The sequence below is a fragment of the Triturus cristatus genome, unplaced genomic scaffold (genome assembly GCF_964204655.1).
Source record: "Triturus cristatus unplaced genomic scaffold, aTriCri1.1 SCAFFOLD_586, whole genome shotgun sequence".
In the NCBI taxonomy this organism is placed as follows: Eukaryota; Metazoa; Chordata; class Amphibia; order Caudata; family Salamandridae; genus Triturus; species Triturus cristatus.
In genome coordinates this window covers 85,461-106,047 of record NW_028188262.1, presented here as the reverse complement: position 1 = coordinate 106,047, position 20,587 = coordinate 85,461, and the positions used below count along the sequence as shown (strand labels likewise).

At 52.0% G+C, this 20,587-nt stretch overlaps 4 protein-coding genes across 4 annotated transcripts; 1 reads left to right on the top strand and 3 right to left on the bottom strand.

The window, feature by feature from the left end:
• Positions 1-14,391: 14,391 nt before the first annotated feature.
• On the bottom strand, positions 14,392-17,776 carry LOC146769232 (histone H3). The gene has a single exon (XM_085640511.1). The coding sequence runs from the start codon at positions 17,774-17,776 to the stop codon at positions 17,366-17,368; it is 411 nt and encodes a 136-aa protein (XP_085496637.1). The 3' UTR covers positions 14,392-17,365.
• Positions 14,451-14,762, bottom strand: LOC146769234 (histone H4-like). The gene has a single exon (XM_085640515.1). The coding sequence runs from the start codon at positions 14,760-14,762 to the stop codon at positions 14,451-14,453; it is 312 nt and encodes a 103-aa protein (XP_085496641.1).
• Positions 15,285-16,624, top strand: LOC146769233 (histone H2B 1.2-like). Its single transcript, XM_085640512.1, has one exon. It carries the CDS (start codon positions 16,244-16,246, stop codon positions 16,622-16,624), a length of 381 nt encoding a protein of 126 aa, XP_085496638.1. The 5' UTR covers positions 15,285-16,243.
• Positions 17,777-18,532: 756 nt separating the features above from the next.
• Positions 18,533-19,975, bottom strand: LOC146769231 (histone H1.5-like). Its single transcript, XM_085640510.1, has one exon. The coding sequence runs from the start codon at positions 19,184-19,186 to the stop codon at positions 18,533-18,535; it is 654 nt and encodes a 217-aa protein (XP_085496636.1). The 5' UTR covers positions 19,187-19,975.
• Positions 19,976-20,587: the final 612 nt, after the last annotated feature.

The following is a 20,587-nucleotide window of genomic DNA, read 5'->3' as shown; positions in this document are numbered from 1 at the left end:
CAGCCAGGGGTGAACCCTGAAATCTTACCCTGCGCGAAGCTCCATGACCCTGGGTAGAAGGTGCGACTTCATCCCCTTGAAGCATAACACCTCCAAGTGTCACAAGTATCAGTACAACTGGTGCCTGGAGGCTGGAAACAAACCCAAGGCCTTGCAGGCCTTGTTCTGATACTGTAAATGAGTTAAATACACTTTCCTGAGTAAGTGAAGTGTTTTATTTTCACACTTCCATCCAGGGGTGAACCCTGAAATCTCACCCTGCGCGAAGCTCCATGACCCTGGGTAGAAGGTGCGACTTCATCCCCTTGAAGCCTAACACCTGCAAATGTCACAAGTATCAGTACAACTGGTGCCAGGAGGCTGGAAGTAGGCCCAAGGCCTTGCAGGCCTTATTCTGATACTGTAAAGGAGCTAAATACACTTTCCTGAGTGTGTGAAGTGTTTTATTTTCACACCTCCAGCCAGGGGTGAAGCCTGAAATCTCACCCTGCGCGGAGCTCCATGACCCTGGGTAGAAGGTGCGACTTCACCCCCTTGAAGCCTAACACCTACAAATGTCACAAGTATCAGTAAAACTGGTGCCAGGAGGCTGGAAGTAGGCCCAAGGCCTTGCAGGCCTTATTCTGATACTGTAAAGCAGCTAAATACGCTTTCCTGAGTATGTGAAGTGTTTTATTTTCACACCTCCAGCCAGGGGTGAAGCCTGAAATCTCACCCTGCGCGGAGCTCCATAACCCTGGGTAGAAGGTGCGGCTTCATCCCCTTGAAGCCTAACACCTACAAATGTCACAAGTATCAGTAAAACTGGTGCCAGGAGGCTGGAAGTAGGCCCAAGGCCTTGCAGGCCTTATTCTGATACTGTAAAGCAGCTAAATACGCTTTCCTGAGTATGTGAAGTGTTTTATTTTCACACCTCCAGCCAGGGGTGAAGCCTGAAATCTCACCCTGCGCGGAGCTCCATAACCCTGGGTAGAAGGTGCGACTTCATCCCCTTGAAGCCTAACACCTGCAAATGTCACAAGTATCAGTAAAACTGGTGCCTGGAGGCTGGAAACACACCCAAGGCCTTGCAGGCCTTATTGTGATACTGTAAAGCAGTTAAATACACTTTCCTGAGTATGTGAAGTGTTTTATTTTCACACCTCCAGCCAGGGGTGAACCCTGAAATCTTACCCTGCGCGAAGCTCCATGACCCTGGGTAGAAGGTGCGACTTCATCCCCTTGAAGCATAACACCTCCAAGTGTCACAAGTATCAGTACAACTGGTGCCTGGAGGCTGGAAACAAACCCAAGGCCTTGCAGGCCTTGTTCTGATACTGTAAATGAGTTAAATACACTTTCCTGAGTAAGTGAAGTGTTTTATTTTCACACTTCCATCCAGGGGTGAACCCTGATATCTCACCCTGCGCGGAGCTCCATAACCCTGGGTAGAAGTTGCGACTTCATCCCCTTGAAGCCTAACACCTGCAAATGTCACCAGTATCAGTAAAACTGGAGTCTGGAGGCTGGAAACACACCCAAGGCATTGCAGGTCCTATTCTGATACTGTAAAGGAGTTAAATACACTTTAATGAGTATGTGAAGTGTTTTGTTTTCACACCACCAGCCAGGGGTGAACCCTGAATTCTCACCCTGAGCGGAGCTCCATAACCCTGGGTAGAAGGTGCGACTTCATCCCCTTGAAGCCTAACACCTGCAAACGTCACAAGCATCAGTAAAACTGGTGCCTGGGTGCTGGAAACACACCCAAGGCCTTGCAGGCCTTATCCTGATACTGTAAAGGAGTTAAATACACTTTCCTGAGTATGTGAAGTGTTTTGTTTTCACACCTTGAGCCAGGGGTGAACCCTGAAATCTAACCCTGCGCGGAGCTCCATGACCCTGGGTAGAAGGTGCGACTTCTTCCCCTTGAAGCCTAACACCTGCAAATGTCACCAGTATCAGTAAAACTGGTGTCTGGAGGCTGGAAACACACCCAAGGCATTGCAGGCCCTATTCTGATACTGTAAAGGAGTGAAATACACTTTACTGAGTATGTGAAGTGATTTGTTTTCACACCTCCAGCCAGGGGTGAACCCTGAAATCTTACCCTGCGCGGAGCTCCATGACCCTGGGTAGAAGGTGCGACTTCATCCCCTTGAAGCATAACACCTCCAAGTGTCACAAGTATCAGTACAACTGGTGCCTGGAGGCTGGAAACAAACCCAAGGCCTTGCAGGCCTTGTTCTGATACTGTAAAGGAGTTAAATACACTTTCCTGAGTAAGTGAAGTGTTTTATTTTCACACTTCCATCCAGGGGTGAACCCTGAAATCTCACCCTGCGCGGAGCTCCATAACCCTGGGTAGAAGGTGCGTCTTCATCCCCTTGAAGCCTAACACCTGCAAATGTCACAAGTATCAGTAAAACTGGTGCCTGGAGGCTGGAAACACACCCAAGGCCTTGCAGGCCTTATTGTGATACTGTAAAGCAGTTAAATACACTTTCCTGAGTATGTGAAGTGTTTTATTTTCACACCTCCAGCCAGGGGTGAACCCTGAAATCTTACCCTGCGCGAAGCTCCATGACCCTGGGTAGAAGGTGCGACTTCATCCCCTTGAAGCATAACACCTCCAAGTGTCACAAGTATCAGTACAACTGGTGCCTGGAGGCTGGAAACAAACCCAAGGCCTTGCAGGCCTTGTTCTGATACTGTAAATGAGTTAAATACACTTTCCTGAGTAAGTGAAGTGTTTTATTTTCACACTTCCATCCAGGGGTGAACCCTGAAATCTCACCCTGCGCGAAGCTCCATGACCCTGGGTAGAAGGTGCGACTTCATCCCCTTGAAGCCTAACACCTGCAAATGTCACAAGTATCAGTAAAACTGGTGCCAGGAGGCTGGAAGTAGGCCCAAGGCCTTGCAGGCCTTATTCTGATACTGTAAAGGAGCTAAATACACTTTCCTGAGTATGTGAAGTGTTTTATTTTCACACCTCCAGCCAGGGGTGAAGCCTGAAATCTCACCCAGCGCGGAGCTCCATGACCCTGGGTAGAAGGTGCGACTTCATCCCCTTGAAGCCTAACAACTACAAATGTCACAAGTATCAGTAAAACTGGTGCCAGGAGGCTGGAAGTAGGCCCAAGGCCTTGCAGGCCTTATTCTGATACTGTAAAGCAGCTAAATACGCTTTCCTGAGTATGTGAAGTGTTTTATTTTCACACCTCCAGCCAGGGGTGAAGCCTGAAATCTCACCCTGCGCGGAGCTCCATAACCCTGGGTAGAAGGTGCGGCTTCATCCCCTTGAAGCCTAACACCTGCAAATGTCACAAGTATCAGTAAAACTGGTGCCTGGAGGCTGGAAACACACCCAAGGCCTTGCAGGCCTTATTGTGATACTGTAAAGCAGTTAAATACGCTTTCCTGAGTATGTGAAGTGTTTTATTTTCACACCTCCAGCCAGGGGTGAACCCTGAAATCTTACCCTGCGCGAAGCTCCATGACCCTGTGTAGAAGGTGCGACTTCATCCCCTTGAAGCATAACACCTCCAAGTGTCACAAGTATCAGTACAACTGGTGCCTGGAGGCTGGAAACAAACCCAAGGCCTTGCAGGCCTTGTTCTGATACTGTAAATGAGTTAAATACACTTTCCTGAGTAAGTGAAGTGTTTTATTTTCACACTTCCATCCAGGGGTGAACCCTGATATCTCACCCTGCGCGGAGCTCCATAACCCTGGGTAGAAGTTGCGACTTCATCCCCTTGAAGCCTAACACCTGCAAATGTCACCAGTATCAGTAAAACTGGAGTCTGGAGGCTGGAAACACACCCAAGGCATTGCAGGTCCTATTCTGATACTGTAAAGGAGTTAAATACACTTTAATGAGTATGTGAAGTGTTTTGTTTTCACACCACCAGCCAGGGGTGAACCCTGAATTCTCACCCTGAGCGGAGCTCCATAACCCTGGGTAGAAGGTGCGACTTCATCCCCTTGAAGCCTAACACCTGCAAACGTCACAAGCATCAGTAAAACTGGTGCCTGGGTGCTGGAAACACACCCAAGGCCTTGCAGGCCTTATCCTGATACTGTAAAGGAGTTAAATACACTTTCCTGAGTATGTGAAGTGTTTTGTTTTCACACCTTGAGCCAGGGGTGAACCCTGAAATCTAACCCTGCGCGGAGCTCCATGACCCTGGGTAGAAGGTGCGACTTCTTCCCCTTGAAGCCTAACACCTGCAAATGTCACCAGTATCAGTAAAACTGGTGTCTGGAGGCTGGAAACACACCCAAGGCATTGCAGGCCCTATTCTGATACTGTAAAGGAGTGAAATACACTTTACTGAGTATGTGAAGTGATTTGTTTTCACACCTCCAGCCAGGGGTGAACCCTGAAATCTTACCCTGCGCGGAGCTCCATGACCCTGGGTAGAAGGTGCGACTTCATCCCCTTGAAGCATAACACCTCCAAGTGTCACAAGTATCAGTACAACTGGTGCCTGGAGGCTGGAAACAAACCCAAGGCCTTGCAGGCCTTGTTCTGATACTGTAAAGGAGTTAAATACACTTTCCTGAGTAAGTGAAGTGTTTTATTTTCACACTTCCATCCAGGGGTGAACCCTGAAATCTCACCCTGCGCGGAGCTCCATAACCCTGGGTAGAAGGTGCGACTTCATCCCCTTGAAGCCTAACACCTGCAAATGTCACAAGTATCAGTAAAACTGGTGCCTGGAGGCTGGAAACACACCCAAGGCCTTGCAGGCCTTATTGTGATACTGTAAAGCAGTTAAATACACTTTCCTGAGTATGTGAAGTGTTTTATTTTCACACCTCCAGCCAGGGGTGAACCCTGAAATCTTACCCTGCGCGAAGCTCCATGACCCTGGGTAGAAGGTGCGACTTCATCCCCTTGAAGCATAACACCTCCAAGTGTCACAAGTATCAGTACAACTGGTGCCTGGAGGCTGGAAACAAACCCAAGGCCTTGCAGGCCTTGTTCTGATACTGTAAATGAGTTAAATACACTTTCCTGAGTAAGTGAAGTGTTTTATTTTCACACTTCCATCCAGGGGTGAACCCTGAAATCTCACCCTGCGCGAAGCTCCATGACCCTGGGTAGAAGGTGCGACTTCATCCCCTTGAAGCCTAACACCTGCAAATGTCACAAGTATCAGTAAAACTGGTGCCAGGAGGCTGGAAGTAGGCCCAAGGCCTTGCAGGCCTTATTCTGATACTGTAAAGCAGCTAAATACGCTTTCCTGAGTATGTGAAGTGTTTTATTTTCACACCTCCAGCCAGGGGTGAAGCCTGAAATCTCACCCTGCGCGGAGCTCCATAACCCTGGGTAGAAGGTGCGGCTTCATCCCCTTGAAGCCTAACACCTGCAAATGTCACAAGTATCAGTAAATCTGGTGCCAGGAGGCTGGAAGTAGGCCCAAGGCCTTGCAGGCCTTATTCTGATACTGTAAAGCAGCTAAATACGCTTTCCTGAGTATGTGAAGTGTTTTATTTTCACACTTCCATCCAGGGGTGAACTCTGAAATCTCACCCTGCGCGGAGCTCCATAACCCTGGGTAGAAGGTGCGACTTCATCCCCTTGAAGCCTAACACCTACAAATGTCACAAGTATCAGTAAAACTGGTGCCAGGAGGCTGGAAGTAGGCCCAAGGCCTTGCAGGCCTTATTCTGATACTGTAAAGCAGCTAAATACACTTTCCTGAGTATGTGAAGTGTATATTTTTCACACCTCAAGCCTGGGGTGAACCCTGAAATCTCACCCTGCGCGGAGCTCCATGACCCTGGGTAGAAGGTGCGACTTCATCCCCTTGAAGCCTAACACCTACAAATGTCACAAGTATCAGTAAAACTGGTGCCAGGAGGCTGGAAGTAGGCCCAAGGCCTTGCAGGCCTTGTTCTGATACTGTAAAGGAGTTAAATACACTTTCCTGAGTATGTGAAGTGTTTTATTTTCACACTTCCATCCAGGGGTGAACCCTGAAATCTCACCCTGCGCGGAGCTCCATGACCCTGGGTAGAAGGTGCGACTTCATCCCCTTGAAGCCTAACACCTGCAAATGTCACAAGTATCAGTAAAACTGGTGCCTGGAGGCTGGAAACACACCCAAGGCCTTGCAGGCCTTATTATGATACTGTAAAGCAGTTAAATACACTTTCCTGAGGATGTGAAGTGTTTTATTTTCACACCTCAAGCCTGGGGTGAAGCCAGAAATCTCACCCTGCGCGGAGCTCCATGACACTGGGTAGAAGGTGCGACTTCATCCCCTTGAAGCCTAACACCTGCAAATGTCACAAGTATCAGTAAAACTGGTGCCAGGACGCTGGAAGTAGGCCCAAGGCCTTGCAGGCCTTATTCTGATACTGTAAAGCAGCTAAATACAATTTCCTGAGTATGTGAAGTGTTTTATTTTCACACCTCCAGCCAGGGGTGAAGCCTGAAATCTCACCCTGCGCGGAGCTCCATGACCCTGGGTAGAAGGTGCGACTTCATCCCCTTGAAGCCTAACACCTGCAAATGTCACAAGTATCAGTAAAACTGGTGCCAGGAGGCTGGAAGTAGGCCCAAGGCCTTGCAGGCCTTATTCTGATACTGTAAAGGAGCTAAATATACTTTCCTGAGTATGTGAAGCTTTTATTTTCACACCTCAAGCATGGGGTGAACCCTGAAATCTCACCCTGCGCGGAGCTCCATAACCCTGGGTAGAAGGTGCGACTTGATCCCCTTGAAGCCCAACACCTGCAAATGTCACAAGTATCAGTAAAACTGGTGCCAGTAGGCTGGATGTAGGCCCAAGGCCTTGCAGGCCTTATTCTGATACTGTAAAGGAGCTAAATACACTTTCCTGAGTATGTGAAGTGTTTTATTTTCACACCTCAAGCCTGGGGTGAACCCTGAAATCTCACCCTGCGCGGAGCTCCATGACCCTGGGTAGAAGGTGCGACTTCATCCCCTTGAAGCCTAACACCTACAAATGTCACAAGTATCAGTAAATCTGGTGCCAGGAGGCTGGAAGTAGGCCCAAGGCCTTGCAGGCCTTATTCTGATACAGTAAAGCAGCTAAATACACTTTCCTGAGTATGTGAAGTGTTTTATTTTAACACCTCCAGCCTGGGGTGAAGCCTGAAACCTTACCCTGCACGGAGCTCCATGACCCTGGGTAGAAGGTGCGACTTCATCCCCTTGAAGCCTAACACCTGCAAATGTCACAAGTATCAGTAAAACTGGTGCCAGGAGGCTGGAAGTAGGCCCAAGGCCTTGCAGGCCTTATTCTGATACTGTAAAGGAGCTAAATACACTTTCCTGAGTATGTGAAGTGTTTTATTTTCACACCTCCAGCCAGGGGTGAAGCCTGAAATCTCACCCTGCGCGGAGCTCCATGACCCTGGGTAGAAGGTGCGACTTCATCCCCTTGAAGCCTAACACCTACAAATGTCACAAGTATCAGTAAAACTGGTGCCAGGAGGCTGGAAGTAGGCCCAAGGCCTTGCAGGCCTTATTCCGATACTGTAAAGCAGCTAAATACACTTTCCTGAGTATGTGAAGTGTTTTATTTTCACACCTCCAGCCAGGGGTGAAGCCTGAAATCTCACCCTGCGCGGAGCTCCATGACCCTGGGTAGAAGGTGCGACTTCATCCCCTTGAAGCCTAACACCTCCAAGTGTCACAAGTATCAGTACAACTGGTGCCTGGAGGCTGGAAACACACCCAAGGCCTTGCAGGCCTTATTGTGATACTGTAAAGCAGTTAAATACACTTTCCTGAGTATGTGAAGTGTTTTATTTTCACACCTCCAGCCAGGGGTGAACCCTGAAATCTTACCCTGCGCGAAGCTCCATGACCCTGGGTAGAAGGTGCGACTTCATCCCCTTGAAGCATAACACCTCCAAGTGTCACAAGTATCAGTACAACTGGTGCCTGGAGGCTGGAAACAAACCCAAGGCCTTGCAGGCCTTGTTCTGATACTGTAAATGAGTTAAATACACTTTCCTGAGTAAGTGAAGTGTTTTATTTTCACACTTCCATCCAGGGGTGAACCCTGATATCTCACCCTGCGCGGAGCTCCATAACCCTGGGTAGAAGTTGCGACTTCATCCCCTTGAAGCCTAACACCTGCAAATGTCACCAGTATCAGTAAAACTGGAGTCTGGAGGCTGGAAACACACCCAAGGCATTGCAGGTCCTATTCTGATACTGTAAAGGAGTTAAATACACTTTAATGAGTATGTGAAGTGTTTTGTTTTCACACCACCAGCCAGGGGTGAACCCTGAATTCTCACCCTGAGCGGAGCTCCATAACCCTGGGTAGAAGGTGCGACTTCATCCCCTTGAAGCCTAACACCTGCAAACGTCACAAGCATCAGTAAAACTGGTGCCTGGGTGCTGGAAACACACCCAAGGCCTTGCAGGCCTTATCCTGATACTGTAAAGGAGTTAAATACACTTTCCCGAGTATGTGAAGTGTTTTGTTTTCACACCTTGAGCCAGGGGTGAACCCTGAAATCTAACCCTGCGCGGAGCTCCATGACCCTGGGTAGAAGGTGCGACTTCATCCCCTTGAAGCCTAACACCTGCAAATGTCACCAGTATCAGTAAAACTGGTGTCTGGAGGCTGGAAACACACCCAAGGCATTGCAGGCCCTATTCTGATACTGTAAAGGAGTGAAATACACTTTCCTGAGTATGTGAAGTGATTTGTTTTCACACCTCCAGCCAGGGGTGAACCCTGAAATCTTACCCTGCGCGGAGCTCCATGACCCTGGGTAGAAGGTGCGACTTCATCCCCTTGAAGCATAACACCTCCAAGTGTCACAAGTATCAGTACAACTGGTGCCTGGAGGCTGGAAACAAACCCAAGGCCTTGCAGGCCTTGTTCTGATACTGTAAAGGAGTTAAATACACTTTCCTGAGTAAGTGAAGTGTTTTATTTTCACACTTCCATCCAGGGGTGAACCCTGAAATCTCACCCTGCGCGGAGCTCCATAACCCTGGGTAGAAGGTGCGACTTCATCCCCTTGAAGCCTAACACCTGCAAATGTCACAAGTATCAGTAAAACTGGTGCCTGGAGGCTGGAAACACACCCAAGGCCTTGCAGGCCTTATTGTGATACTGTAAAGCAGTTAAATACACTTTCCTGAGTATGTGAAGTGTTTTATTTTCACACCTCCAGCCAGGGGTGAACCCTGAAATCTTACCCTGCGTGAAGCTCCATGACCCTGGGTAGAAGGTGCGACTTCATCCCCTTGAAGCATAACACCTCCAAGTGTCACAAGTATCAGTACAACTGGTGCCTGGAGGCTGGAAACAAACCCAAGGCCTTGCAGGCCTTGTTCTGATACTGTAAATGAGTTAAATACACTTTCCTGAGTAAGTGAAGTGTTTTATTTTCACACTTCCATCCAGGGGTGAACCCTGAAATCTCACCCTGCGCGAAGCTCCATGACCCTGGGTAGAAGGTGCGACTTCATCCCCTTGAAGCCTAACACCTGCAAATGTCACAAGTATCAGTAAAACTGGTGCCAGGAGGCTGGAAGTAGGCCCAAGGCCTTGCAGGCCTTATTCTGATACTGTAAAGGAGCTAAATACACTTTCCTGAGTGTGTGAAGTGTTTTATTTTCACACCTCCAGCCAGGGGTGAAGCCTGAAATCTCACCCTGCGCGGAGCTCCATGACCCTGGGTAGAAGGTGCGACTTCACCCCCTTGAAGCCTAACACCTACAAATGTCACAAGTATCAGTAAAACTGGTGCCAGGAGGCTGGAAGTAGGCCCAAGGCCTTGCAGGCCTTATTCTGATACTGTAAAGCAGCTAAATACGCTTTCCTGAGTATGTGAAGTGTTTTATTTTCACACCTCCAGCCAGGGGTGAAGCCTGAAATCTCACCCTGCGCGGAGCTCCATAACCCTGGGTAGAAGGTGCGGCTTCATCCCCTTGAAGCCTAACACCTGCAAATGTCACAAGTATCAGTAAATCTGGTGCCAGGAGGCTGGAAGTAGGCCCAAGGCCTTGCAGGCCTTATTCTGATACTGTAAAGCAGCTAAATACGCTTTCCTGAGTATGTGAAGTGTTTTATTTTCACACTTCCATCCAGGGGTGAACTCTGAAATCTCACCCTGCGCGGAGCTCCATAACCCTGGGTAGAAGGTGCGTCTTCATCCCCTTGAAGCCTAACACCTGCAAATGTCACAAGTATCAGTAAAACTGGTGCCTGGAGGCTGGAAACACACCCAAGGCCTTGCAGGCCTTATTGTGATACTGTAAAGCAGTTAAATACACTTTCCTGAGTATGTGAAGTGTTTTATTTTCACACCTCCAGCCAGGGGTGAACCCTGAAATCTTACCCTGCGCGAAGCTCCATGACCCTGGGTAGAAGGTGCGACTTCATCCCCTTGAAGCATAACACCTCCAAGTGTCACAAGTATCAGTACAACTGGTGCCTGGAGGCTGGAAACAAACCCAAGGCCTTGCAGGCCTTGTTCTGATACTGTAAATGAGTTAAATACACTTTCCTGAGTAAGTGAAGTGTTTTATTTTCACACTTCCATCCAGGGGTGAACCCTGAAATCTCACCCTGCGCGAAGCTCCATGACCCTGGGTAGAAGGTGCGACTTCATCCCCTTGAAGCCTAACACCTGCAAATGTCACAAGTATCAGTAAAACTGGTGCCAGGAGGCTGGAAGTAGGCCCAAGGCCTTGCAGGCCTTATTCTGATACTGTAAAGGAGCTAAATACACTTTCCTGAGTATGTGAAGTGTTTTATTTTCACACCTCCAGCCAGGGGTGAAGCCTGAAATCTCACCCAGCGCGGAGCTCCATGACCCTGGGTAGAAGGTGCGACTTCATCCCCTTGAAGCCTAACAACTACAAATGTCACAAGTATCAGTAAAACTGGTGCCAGGAGGCTGGAAGTAGGCCCAAGGCCTTGCAGGCCTTATTCTGATACTGTAAAGCAGCTAAATACGCTTTCCTGAGTATGTGAAGTGTTTTATTTTCACACCTCCAGCCAGGGGTGAAGCCTGAAATCTCACCCTGCGCGGAGCTCCATAACCCTGGGTAGAAGGTGCGGCTTCATCCCCTTGAAGCCTAACACCTGCAAATGTCACAAGTATCAGTAAATCTGGTGCCAGGAGGCTGGAAGTAGGCCCAAGGCCTTGCAGGCCTTATTCTGATACTGTAAAGCAGCTAAATACACTTTCCTGAGTATGTGAAGTGTTTTATTTTCACACTTCCATCCAGGGGTGAACCCTGAAATCTCACCCTGCGCGGAGCTCCATAACCCTGGGTAGAAGGTGCGACTTCATCCCCTTGAAGCCTAACACCTACAAATGTCACAAGTATCAGTAAAACTGGTGCCAGGAGGCTGGAAGTAGGCCCAAGGCCTTGCAGGCCTTATTCTGATATTGTAAAGCAGCTAAATACACTTTCCTGAGTATGTGAAGTGTATATTTTTCACACCTCAAGCCTGGGGTGAACCCTGAAATCTCACCCTGCGCGGAGCTCCATGACCCTGGGTAGAAGGTGCGACTTCATCCCCTTGAAGCCTAACACCTGCAAATGTCACAAGCATCAGTAAAACTGGTGCCTGGATGCTGGAAACACACCCAAGGCCTTGCAGGCCTTATTCTGATACTGTAAAGGAGTTAAATACACTTTCCTGAGTATGTGAAGTGTTTTATTTTCACACCTCCAGCCAGGGGTGAACCCTGATATCTCACCCTGCGCGGAGCTCCATACCCTTGGGTAGAAGGTGCAACTTTATCCCCTTGAAGCCTAACACCTGCAAATGTCACAAGTATCAGTAAATTGGTGCCAGGAGGCTGGAATTAGGCCCAAGGCCTGGCAGGCCTTGTTCTGATACTGTGAAGGAGTTAAATACACTTTACTGAGTATGTAAAGTGTTTTGTTTTCACACCAACAGCCAGGGGTGAACCCTGAATTCTCACCCTGCGCGGAGCTCCATAACCTTGGGTAGAAGGTGCGACTTCATCCCCTTGAAGCCTAACACCTACAAATGTCACAAGTATCAGTAAAACTGGTGCCAGGAGGCTGGAAGTAGGCCCAAGGCCTTGCAGGCCTTATTCCGATACTGTAAAGCAGCTAAATACACTTTCCTGAGTATGTGAAGTGTTTTATTTTCACACCTCCAGCCAGGGGTGAAGCCTGAAATCTCACCCTGCGCGGAGCTCCATGACCCTGGGTAGAAGGTGCGACTTCATCCCCTTGAAGCATAACACCTCCAAGTGTCACAAGTATCAGTACAACTGGTGCCTGGAGGCTGGAAACAAACCCAAGGCCTTGCAGGCCTTGTTCTGATACTGTAAATGAGTTAAATACACTTTCCTGAGTAAGTGAAGTGTTTTATTTTCACACTTCCATCCAGGGGTGAACCCTGAAATCTCACCCTGCGCGGAGCTCCATAACCCTGGGTAGAAGGTGCGACTTCATCCCCTTGAAGCCTAACACCTACAAATGTCACAAGTATCAGTAAAACTGGTGCCAGGAGGCTGGAAGTAGGCCCAAGGCCTTGCAGGCCTTATTCTGATATTGTAAAGCAGCTAAATACACTTTCCTGAGTATGTGAAGTGTATATTTTTCACACCTCAAGCCTGGGGTGAACCCTGAAATCTCACCCTGCGCGGAGCTCCATGACCCTGGGTAGAAGGTGCGACTTCATCCCCTTGAAGCCTAACACCTGCAAATGTCACAAGCATCAGTAAAACTGGTGCCTGGATGCTGGAAACACACCCAAGGCCTTGCAGGCCTTATTCTGATACTGTAAAGGAGTTAAATACACTTTCCTGAGTATGTGAAGTGTTTTATTTTCACACCTCCAGCCAGGGGTGAAGCCTGAAATCTCACCCTGTGCGGAGCTCCATGACCCTGGGTAGAAGGTGCGACTTCATCCCCTTGAAGCATAACACCTCCAAGTGTCACAAGGATCAGTACAACTGGTGCCTGGAGGCTGGAAACAAACCCAAGACCTTGCAGGCCTTGTTCTGATACTGTAAAGCAGCTAAATACACTTTCCTGATTATGTGAAGTGTTTTATCTTCACACCTGCAGCCAGGGGTGAACCCTGAAATCTCACCCTGCGCGGAGCTCCATAGCCCTGGGTAGAAGGAGATACTGTGTCCCCTTAAACCTGTAATTTTCAAAATGTCATAAAAAGAATAAATCAAGCGCCTGGAGGCTAGAAATGGGCCCGAGACACTGAAGTCTTGGATCTGATAATGTAAAGGGCTTTGTGTACCTTTTGAGTGAAGTTTTTTTTCCCACCTCCAGCCGAGGGTTAAATCCTGAAATATTACCCCAATCGAAGCTCCATAGCCCTGTGTAGAAAAAGTGACTTCGTCCCCTTGGACCTAAAATGTTAGTACTTTTTTTTTATTTTTGTATTAAACATTGTTAAAGGGGTGACTGGAGGCTAATAAAATGGACCAGATACTGTGAAGGACATTATTTCATTTTTGGGCGAAAAAAAAATAAAAAAATAAAAATATATGTATTATATTATTATTGCGATTTTTTTTTTTTATTGGGGCCCATCTCCAGCTAAGGGGGAAAACCTGAAATGTTACCCGAAGCGGAGCTCCATTGCCCTGGGTAGAAGTAGTGCCATGGTCCCCTTGAACCAAAATGCCAACAAAAGAATAAATAAATAAATAAAAAAAAAGTACTAAAACAGGTGCTTAGAGGCCCAGAGGGTCCCGAAATCGGTCACGATCGATCACAAAAAAAATGAGGATCCCACACCCCATGGCCCTGCATGGGAACTCTATTTTACTGACTATTAAGCCCCCACGGAGTGGGGGCTTACAGCGCCCGAGCGGGAGACAAAAGTTAGAGTTAGCGCCGCCCATCCGCCGCCCGGCCATCTGGTCGCTCAGCTCCGAGGGCCATCTGGTCGCGCAACTCGGCGACCAGATGGCCGGCCGCGCTCCCGGCGCGGCTAACTCTAACCTTTGTCCCTCGTCCGTGTTCTGTAAGCCCCCACTACGTGGGGGCTTAATAGTCGAGGGAGAAATGACCGGCCCTGGGCCGGGCCAAACTCGCCTTGGGTCCCCAGTACAGGGCTCTAGGATGGCGGGCCCCTGGGCCGGCCTATACCCGCCTTAGGTCCCCAGTTCAGGGCTCCAGGATGGCGGGCCCCTGGGCCGGGCTATACCCGCCTTAGGTGCCCAGTACAGGACTTCAGGATAGCGGCCCCATGGGCTGGACTGGGATGAACGCGCCCCTGGACCCCCATGCCGGGGCTCCAGGAAGGCACCCTGGCCCCGGGACAGTGCCTTGCATGGCAGGGTGGCTGCGGAGAATTTCCCCTGATGCACCCCTCACTCGACCCGCTGTGGGCCTAGAAAGCAGCCCTAGCGCATAGACACAGCTCTCCCATGACATCGTGGTCGGCTCTTAAAAGAGCCTTTGGGTTTTGTTTTGTTTTTTCCGTGGGCAAGCCGAGTGTTTACCCGCCGAATCCGTAGAGGGTGCGACCCTGACGCTTCAGGGCGTAGACCACATCCATGGCGGTGACGGTCTTCCTCTTGGCGTGCTCGGTGTAGGTGACGGCGTCCCGGATCACGTTCACCAGGAAAACCTTCAACACCCCGCGGGTCTCCTCGTAGATGAGGCCGGAGATGCGCTTGACCCCGCCACGGCGAGCCAGGCGGCGAATGGCTGGCTTGGTGATGCCCTGGATGTTGTCCCGGAGCACCTTGCGGTGCCTCTTGGCGCCGCCTTTGCCGAGCCCCTTCCCTCCTTTACCGCGTCCAGACATGGTCTCCTGTCGGTGCTGTGACTGAGCAGAAATGAGGGCCGCGGCCAGCGGCGGCTGCTTATATGGAGGAGCTGTGCCGGACCAGCTAGGGCGCTGCAAGCGGCCCACGTGACTCAAAGGATGGCGAGGGAGCCCGCCCCGGACCGCCCTCTGCAGGGAGCGGGGGCTGGAGCGGCCGTTGCCGTTTGAAAAAGAGCGCGCTCCCAGCCGCCTCTTTGTCGTGGGCTCTGCAGCTGCCGCCGGGGCATAGATCACAGTCAAGCACACACACACGCGCCTCCCTTCCCGGGCCCCCACTCGTCACCGCGGCCCGCCTAACCCTGGCGCTCGGTGCCCGCTCCCACCATGAACAGAAGGCTCTGAAAAGTGTTAATGGAGCAAACAGGTTAACGGCCTCGCCGGCAGCACCCAGCTGTGTGCGGCCGCCCGCCACCCCGTAACACTGTCCACATGTCACGCCCGGTTGTGGCAAGTCTGTAAACTGCCCCTATTAAAATGTACATTTTTTTTTTTTTTACAAAAACATTATTATTGTGGGCCTCAAGCTAGGTTTTGGGACGGGGGCCAAGATCTACGTGTACGTCCGAGGGCTTGTGCATGCCCTCCTATGTAGCGACGGTGCGGGCGCTGCCGCAACTATGAAGCCGCCAGAGTAACACCTTGGCCACGGATACGCTCTTTGATGGAGTCTGTGGTTGGCCCTGAAAAGAGCCTTTGTGTTTAGGGTGCGTTTCCACGGTGGTCTGCGGGCCTTTACTTGCTTGCTTTGCCCCCTGCCTTGTGGCTCTCGGTTTTCTTGGGCAGCAGCACGGCCTGGATGTTGGGCAGGACTCCTCCCTGGGCGATGGTGACTCGGCCCAGCAGCTTGTTCAGCTCCTCGTCGTTGCGGATGGCCAGCTGGAGGTGTCTGGGGATGATGCGGGTCTTTTTGTTGTCCCGGGCCGCGTTGCCGGCCAGCTCCAGGATCTCAGCGGTCAGGTACTCCAGGACTGCAGCCAGATAGACTGGGGCACCGGCGCCCACCCTCTCGGCGTAGCTTCCCTTGCGGAGCAGCCTGTGCACACGGCCCACGGGGAACTGGAGCCCGGCTCTGGAAGAGCGTGTCTTGGCCTTAGCGCGGGCCTTTCCTCCTTGCTTTCCGCGTCCAGACATGGCGATCGATGCAGGGGCTCACTCACACAACAGAAAGAATAGTACTGCTGTTCTGCGGGACTCCGGCGATATAAAGACTTCGGGCGCTTCTGATTGGTTGACAGCTAGGCTCTGATAGTTCTTCTCATTGGAGGGAGGAGGGCTTCCTTTTCACCAATCAAAGTTCCAGTACCGCATTACAAAGGGAAGTGGGGGCCCTGCCTGAGCCTGCCAATGAGACGGGAGAGCAGAGAAGCAGCTACTTTACACGGCCAGCCTATAAATACAAGTGCCGGGCTCGCCTGCCTTATTTCTCTCGGCTCCACAGGAAGCGGTGCAGATTGTCGACCATGCCTGAACCAGCCAAGTCCGCGCCGGCTCCCAAGAAGGGCTCCAAGAAAGCGCTCTCCAAGCCGCCCAAGAAGGACGGGAAGAAGCGCAAGAGGAGCAGGAAGGAAAGCTATGCTATCTACATTTACAAAGTGATGAAGCAGGTGCACCCGGACACCGGCATCTCCTCCAAGGCCATGGGCATCATGAACTCCTTCGTGAACGACATCTTCGAGCGCATCGCCGGGGAGGCTTCCCGCCTGGCCCACTACAACTCGCGGCGCACCATCACCTCCCGGGAGATCCAGACCGCAGTGCGTCTGCTGCTGCCCGGAGAGCTGGCCAAGCACGCCGTGTCCGAGGGCACCAAGGCCGTCACCAAGTACACCAGCGCCAAGTAAGGCTTCGAGGCGCATCCCCAACTAACACAACGGCTCTTTTAAGGGCCACTCACGTCCTCCCCTAAGAGCTAATGTGCTTCATTTATGACCGGAGAAAGAAGTGTTTTAAACGGTAATGTTGAGCGCACAAGACCCGCTCTCACGGGGCTTGCTGCAGACCGAGGGACGATGGAGCAGGCAACCCGTTTTAATAAGCATGTTTATATGAATGAGCCCTCTTTGGGACCAAGTGTCACACAAGCACTGTAATGTAACGATGACGTTAAATAAAGCCCACGCGGAACTCGCACGGCTGCCCCCGGGCTTATTGTTTCCTGCGACCAGTTTTAGTGTGTGCGGGTGTCACGTTGTGTTTGTACTTTAAGACCAGGGGCAACGGCTAACATCCGCCCCAGGGCAAAGGCTCCCGAAATCGGGACACATAAACCCGATGTACAGATGCCCCACAGCGCTGGCTTGTGACCAGCGGATCCCAGCACGACCCTCTACCCAAACAAAGCGCTTTATTAATTGAAGAGGTGGCTGTGCACACCGAGTGCTCGGATTTCCCAGTGCCGGTATAAGTTTCCCAGTGCCGGTATAAGTTTCCCAGTGCCGGTATAAGTTACCCAGTACTCGGGGTACTCTCAGCCAGCCCACCCACCCACACCTGTAGAACATGGCAGATAAGAGAAGCTCGTAGGTGACAGGGTGGTGGCCCTTAAAAGAGCCGTTGTGGTGGTTGTTCGGGTCGGTGTCTCCTTAGGCCCTCTCGCCTCGGATGCGACGGGCCAGCTGGATGTCCTTGGGCATGATGGTCACCCTCTTGGCGTGGATGGCGCACAGGTTGGTGTCCTCGAAGAGCCCGACCAGGTAGGCCTCGCTGGCCTCTTGCAGGGCCATGACGGCGGAGCTCTGGAAGCGCAGGTCGGTCTTGAAGTCCTGGGCGATCTCCCTCACCAAGCGCTGGAAGGGCAGCTTGCGGATGAGGAGCTCGGTGGACTTCTGGTAGCGGCGGATCTCGCGGAGAGCCACAGTGCCGGGTCGGTAGCGGTGAGGCTTCTTGACTCCACCGGTGGCAGGGGCGCTCTTGCGGGCAGCCTTGGTGGCCAGCTGCTTGCGAGGCGCTTTGCCGCCGGTGGACTTGCGGGCTGTCTGCTTGGTGCGGGCCATGGCGGGAGCGGTCTCTCTCAACGACGAGCGAGGAAGAATGGAGTTCGAGCAGGCAAGAGCCCTATTTATGCACTCGAAGACGGAGGGCTGCTCTGGTTGGCTGAAGCGACCGCCCCAGGTTTGAAAACAGCCCGCGGTGTGCAACGATTGGCTACTCAACCGGAGGCTGTAGCCTGCCTCTCCAATGAGCTGTGGAGAAAAAGACACCCTCCGATTGGACGATGTACGTTGGAGCCGAAGCCCGCGCTTCGGTCAACCTTTGTCTCCGTGTCCATCCACTCATTTGTAGTCACACGAACCACTCGCCCCCGATCAACTGGGCGAGGAGACCAGGATGTTTTAAGTGTACCGCCCTTGGTCACCCTGGAACACGCCGCCGTTGACTGCGCTCGATTTCACGTTCACAATCGTCTGCTTTATGCAGACACCACTTCGAGTCTGCCCGGATACAGTGAAAGCACCAAGGCACACGTTATCTCACATTTATTATAAACTGAGGTCTAATAACTCCCAGACCCCCTTCTTTCTTTGTTATAAAGATTCCAATCCACGCAGCACCAAAAGAGCCGTTCATATGACCAAGATCACACACGGCACTCGCGTGTGTAAAGGTGCGCTAGGGATTTACTGTGCCGTTTATTATTATTGAGAAGTGTGCACGCGGGGTGAAAGGGTGGGGGTGAACAAGCTCTCTTCTAGACCGGGTGGATGGCTCTTAAAAGAGCCGTTGTGTTTGCAGTGTCTCGGTGCAAGCCCTTACTTCTTCTTGGGCGCTGCCTTCTTGGGCTTGGCTGCTTTGGGCTTGGCTGCCTTGGGTTTGACTACCTTGGCAGGGCTTTTCTTGGCCACTTTGGGCTTCGCCGCCTTGGCTTTCGCTGGGCTCTTGGCAGCCTTCTTGGCGGGGGCAGCCTTGGGCTTCTTGGGGCTCTTTGCTGCCGCTGGCTTCTTGACCTTCTTCGGGCTCTTCTTGACCCCCGCGGGAGCCTTTTTGGGCTTCTTGGCAGCAGGGGCAGCTTTCTTGGCCGCTGGTTTCTTGGTCTTGGCGGCCGCCTTCTTGGCCGCCTTCTTGCCCTCCAGCTGCTTCTTGTTCACCTTGAAGGATCCGGAGGCCCCGGTGCCCTTCAGCTGGGCCAGGGCGCCTTTGCTGACCAGGCTCTTGACGGAGGCCTTGACCCGGCTCTTGTTCTTGTCCACATCGTAGCCCTCGGCGATCAGCCCCTTCTTCATGGCCGACAGGGAGACTCCCTTCCTCTCGGCAGAGGCGGTCACCACCTTCAAGATCAGATCGGCCACGCTGGGGCCGGAAGGCTTCTTGGCCTTGGAGGCCCCCGCTGTCTTCTTCTGCTGCTTCTTCTTCTTGGGGGCGACCTCAGCGGGAGGCGCCGCGGCGGCTGGAGCGGTTTCGGCCATTGCAATGCAAGTCTCGGCGCGGGCGCTGTCACAGAACAGAAATGTCCCTCTCGGCCCGAGCCCCGTGAATATATACAGGGAGGAGCCAGCCTCTGATTGGTCGCGAGCAGACAGGGCTCTGCGAGGCACACTCGGCTCTCTGCTCCGAGCTGACTTTTGTGTTTCCTACCTTCCGATTATCCACGTTTTAAAGCACAATCAGTTAAACACGCGCTTCCACACATGTATGACCAGGAGCCCAGCTTCGGCCCTCTCCCGGGCCTGCCCCCGTTTCGGATCCACCCCTCGTCCCTGGCTTGTGATCCGCGGGGAGACTCGGCGCTCCCCCGACGGCGGACGCCTCCATGCCTGAAATCCCGGGCTCCCGGCCCCTTTTCCCCGGTCCACTCTCGCCTCCTGCGGCCGGGAGCGGCGGCCCGCGGGAGGGAGGGGGCTCCTGCAGGGAGCGGGCCCTGCGGCGTCACAGTGGGGCTGCGGGGGCCGCGGGGAGCGCGTTCTGGAACGGGCCGAAGTAACACAGGGCTCCGCCGGCCGAGCGCGGGGTGGAAACAATGCCAGGGAGCCCCCAGCCCGGCGCCTGCACCCTCGGCTGTGGCACCCACGGCTGGGGGGGGCGCAACCGGAGGCCTTTTACAAGCAGCGGGGCACGGCCCTGGCTCCGGCCTCGCATGCATCACCAGGCGGCCGTGTGCTGGCAGCTTCACATGCAGGCAGAGGGCATTCACTGCCGAGCGCCGAGCCAGAGGAGGCGGGCGCAGACTAAATAAAATAAATACAGTGACACAACGAAGGAAGGCGGCCGAGTTAGGCCTACATGTTTAAAAACACCCCAAGTGAGAGCAGAGGGTGGGAATGCACCTGAAATGGTGACCCCAGTACCGGCATGGAGGCACTCTACTGAGCTGATTTTTAAAGCTGGAGCTAGGTGTACGTCTGAGGTGACATCTGTAGACAGAGTGAGTTACTGTATGTCAGACGCTGAGCCTATGACCGGGGGGAGGCCCACTGCGGAACTGAATAGTACAGTACAGAGTGAGGCATGTGACTACAACTGTTCTACTGAGCCCTATCGCTGGAGTGGGGACCACTCCTGAATCCAATGGTATATCACGAGGGAGACCTGAGACCAGAAATGATATTCTGCGCCCTGTAGCCTGATCGAGGCCTGCTGCTAATTTGGACGGAGGTAGGGGAAGAAAACAGAACACTTCACATAGTCCAGAACGTACATGAACACCAGTCCCAGTATCAGATCTTAGCCTTCAGGATCTCCGGCCCATCCCTAGCTTCCAGGTACCTGTTTTAGTAATATGTGTGACATTTGGAGGTGTACAGCTTCAAGGGGATGAAGTTGCACCTTCTACACAGGGTTGAGGAGCTCCGCGCAGGGTGAGATTTCAG

Excerpts from the sequence above, each read along its gene's own strand:
- LOC146769234 (XM_085640515.1), bottom strand. The coding sequence starts at position 14,762 with ATGTCTGGACGCGGTAAAGGAGGGAAGGGGCTCGGCAAAGGCGGCGCC.
- LOC146769231 (XM_085640510.1), bottom strand. The coding sequence starts at position 19,186 with ATGGCCGAAACCGCTCCAGCCGCCGCGGCGCCTCCCGCTGAGGTCGCC.
- LOC146769232 (XM_085640511.1), bottom strand. The coding sequence starts at position 17,776 with ATGGCCCGCACCAAGCAGACAGCCCGCAAGTCCACCGGCGGCAAAGCG.
- LOC146769233 (XM_085640512.1), top strand. The coding sequence starts at position 16,244 with ATGCCTGAACCAGCCAAGTCCGCGCCGGCTCCCAAGAAGGGCTCCAAG.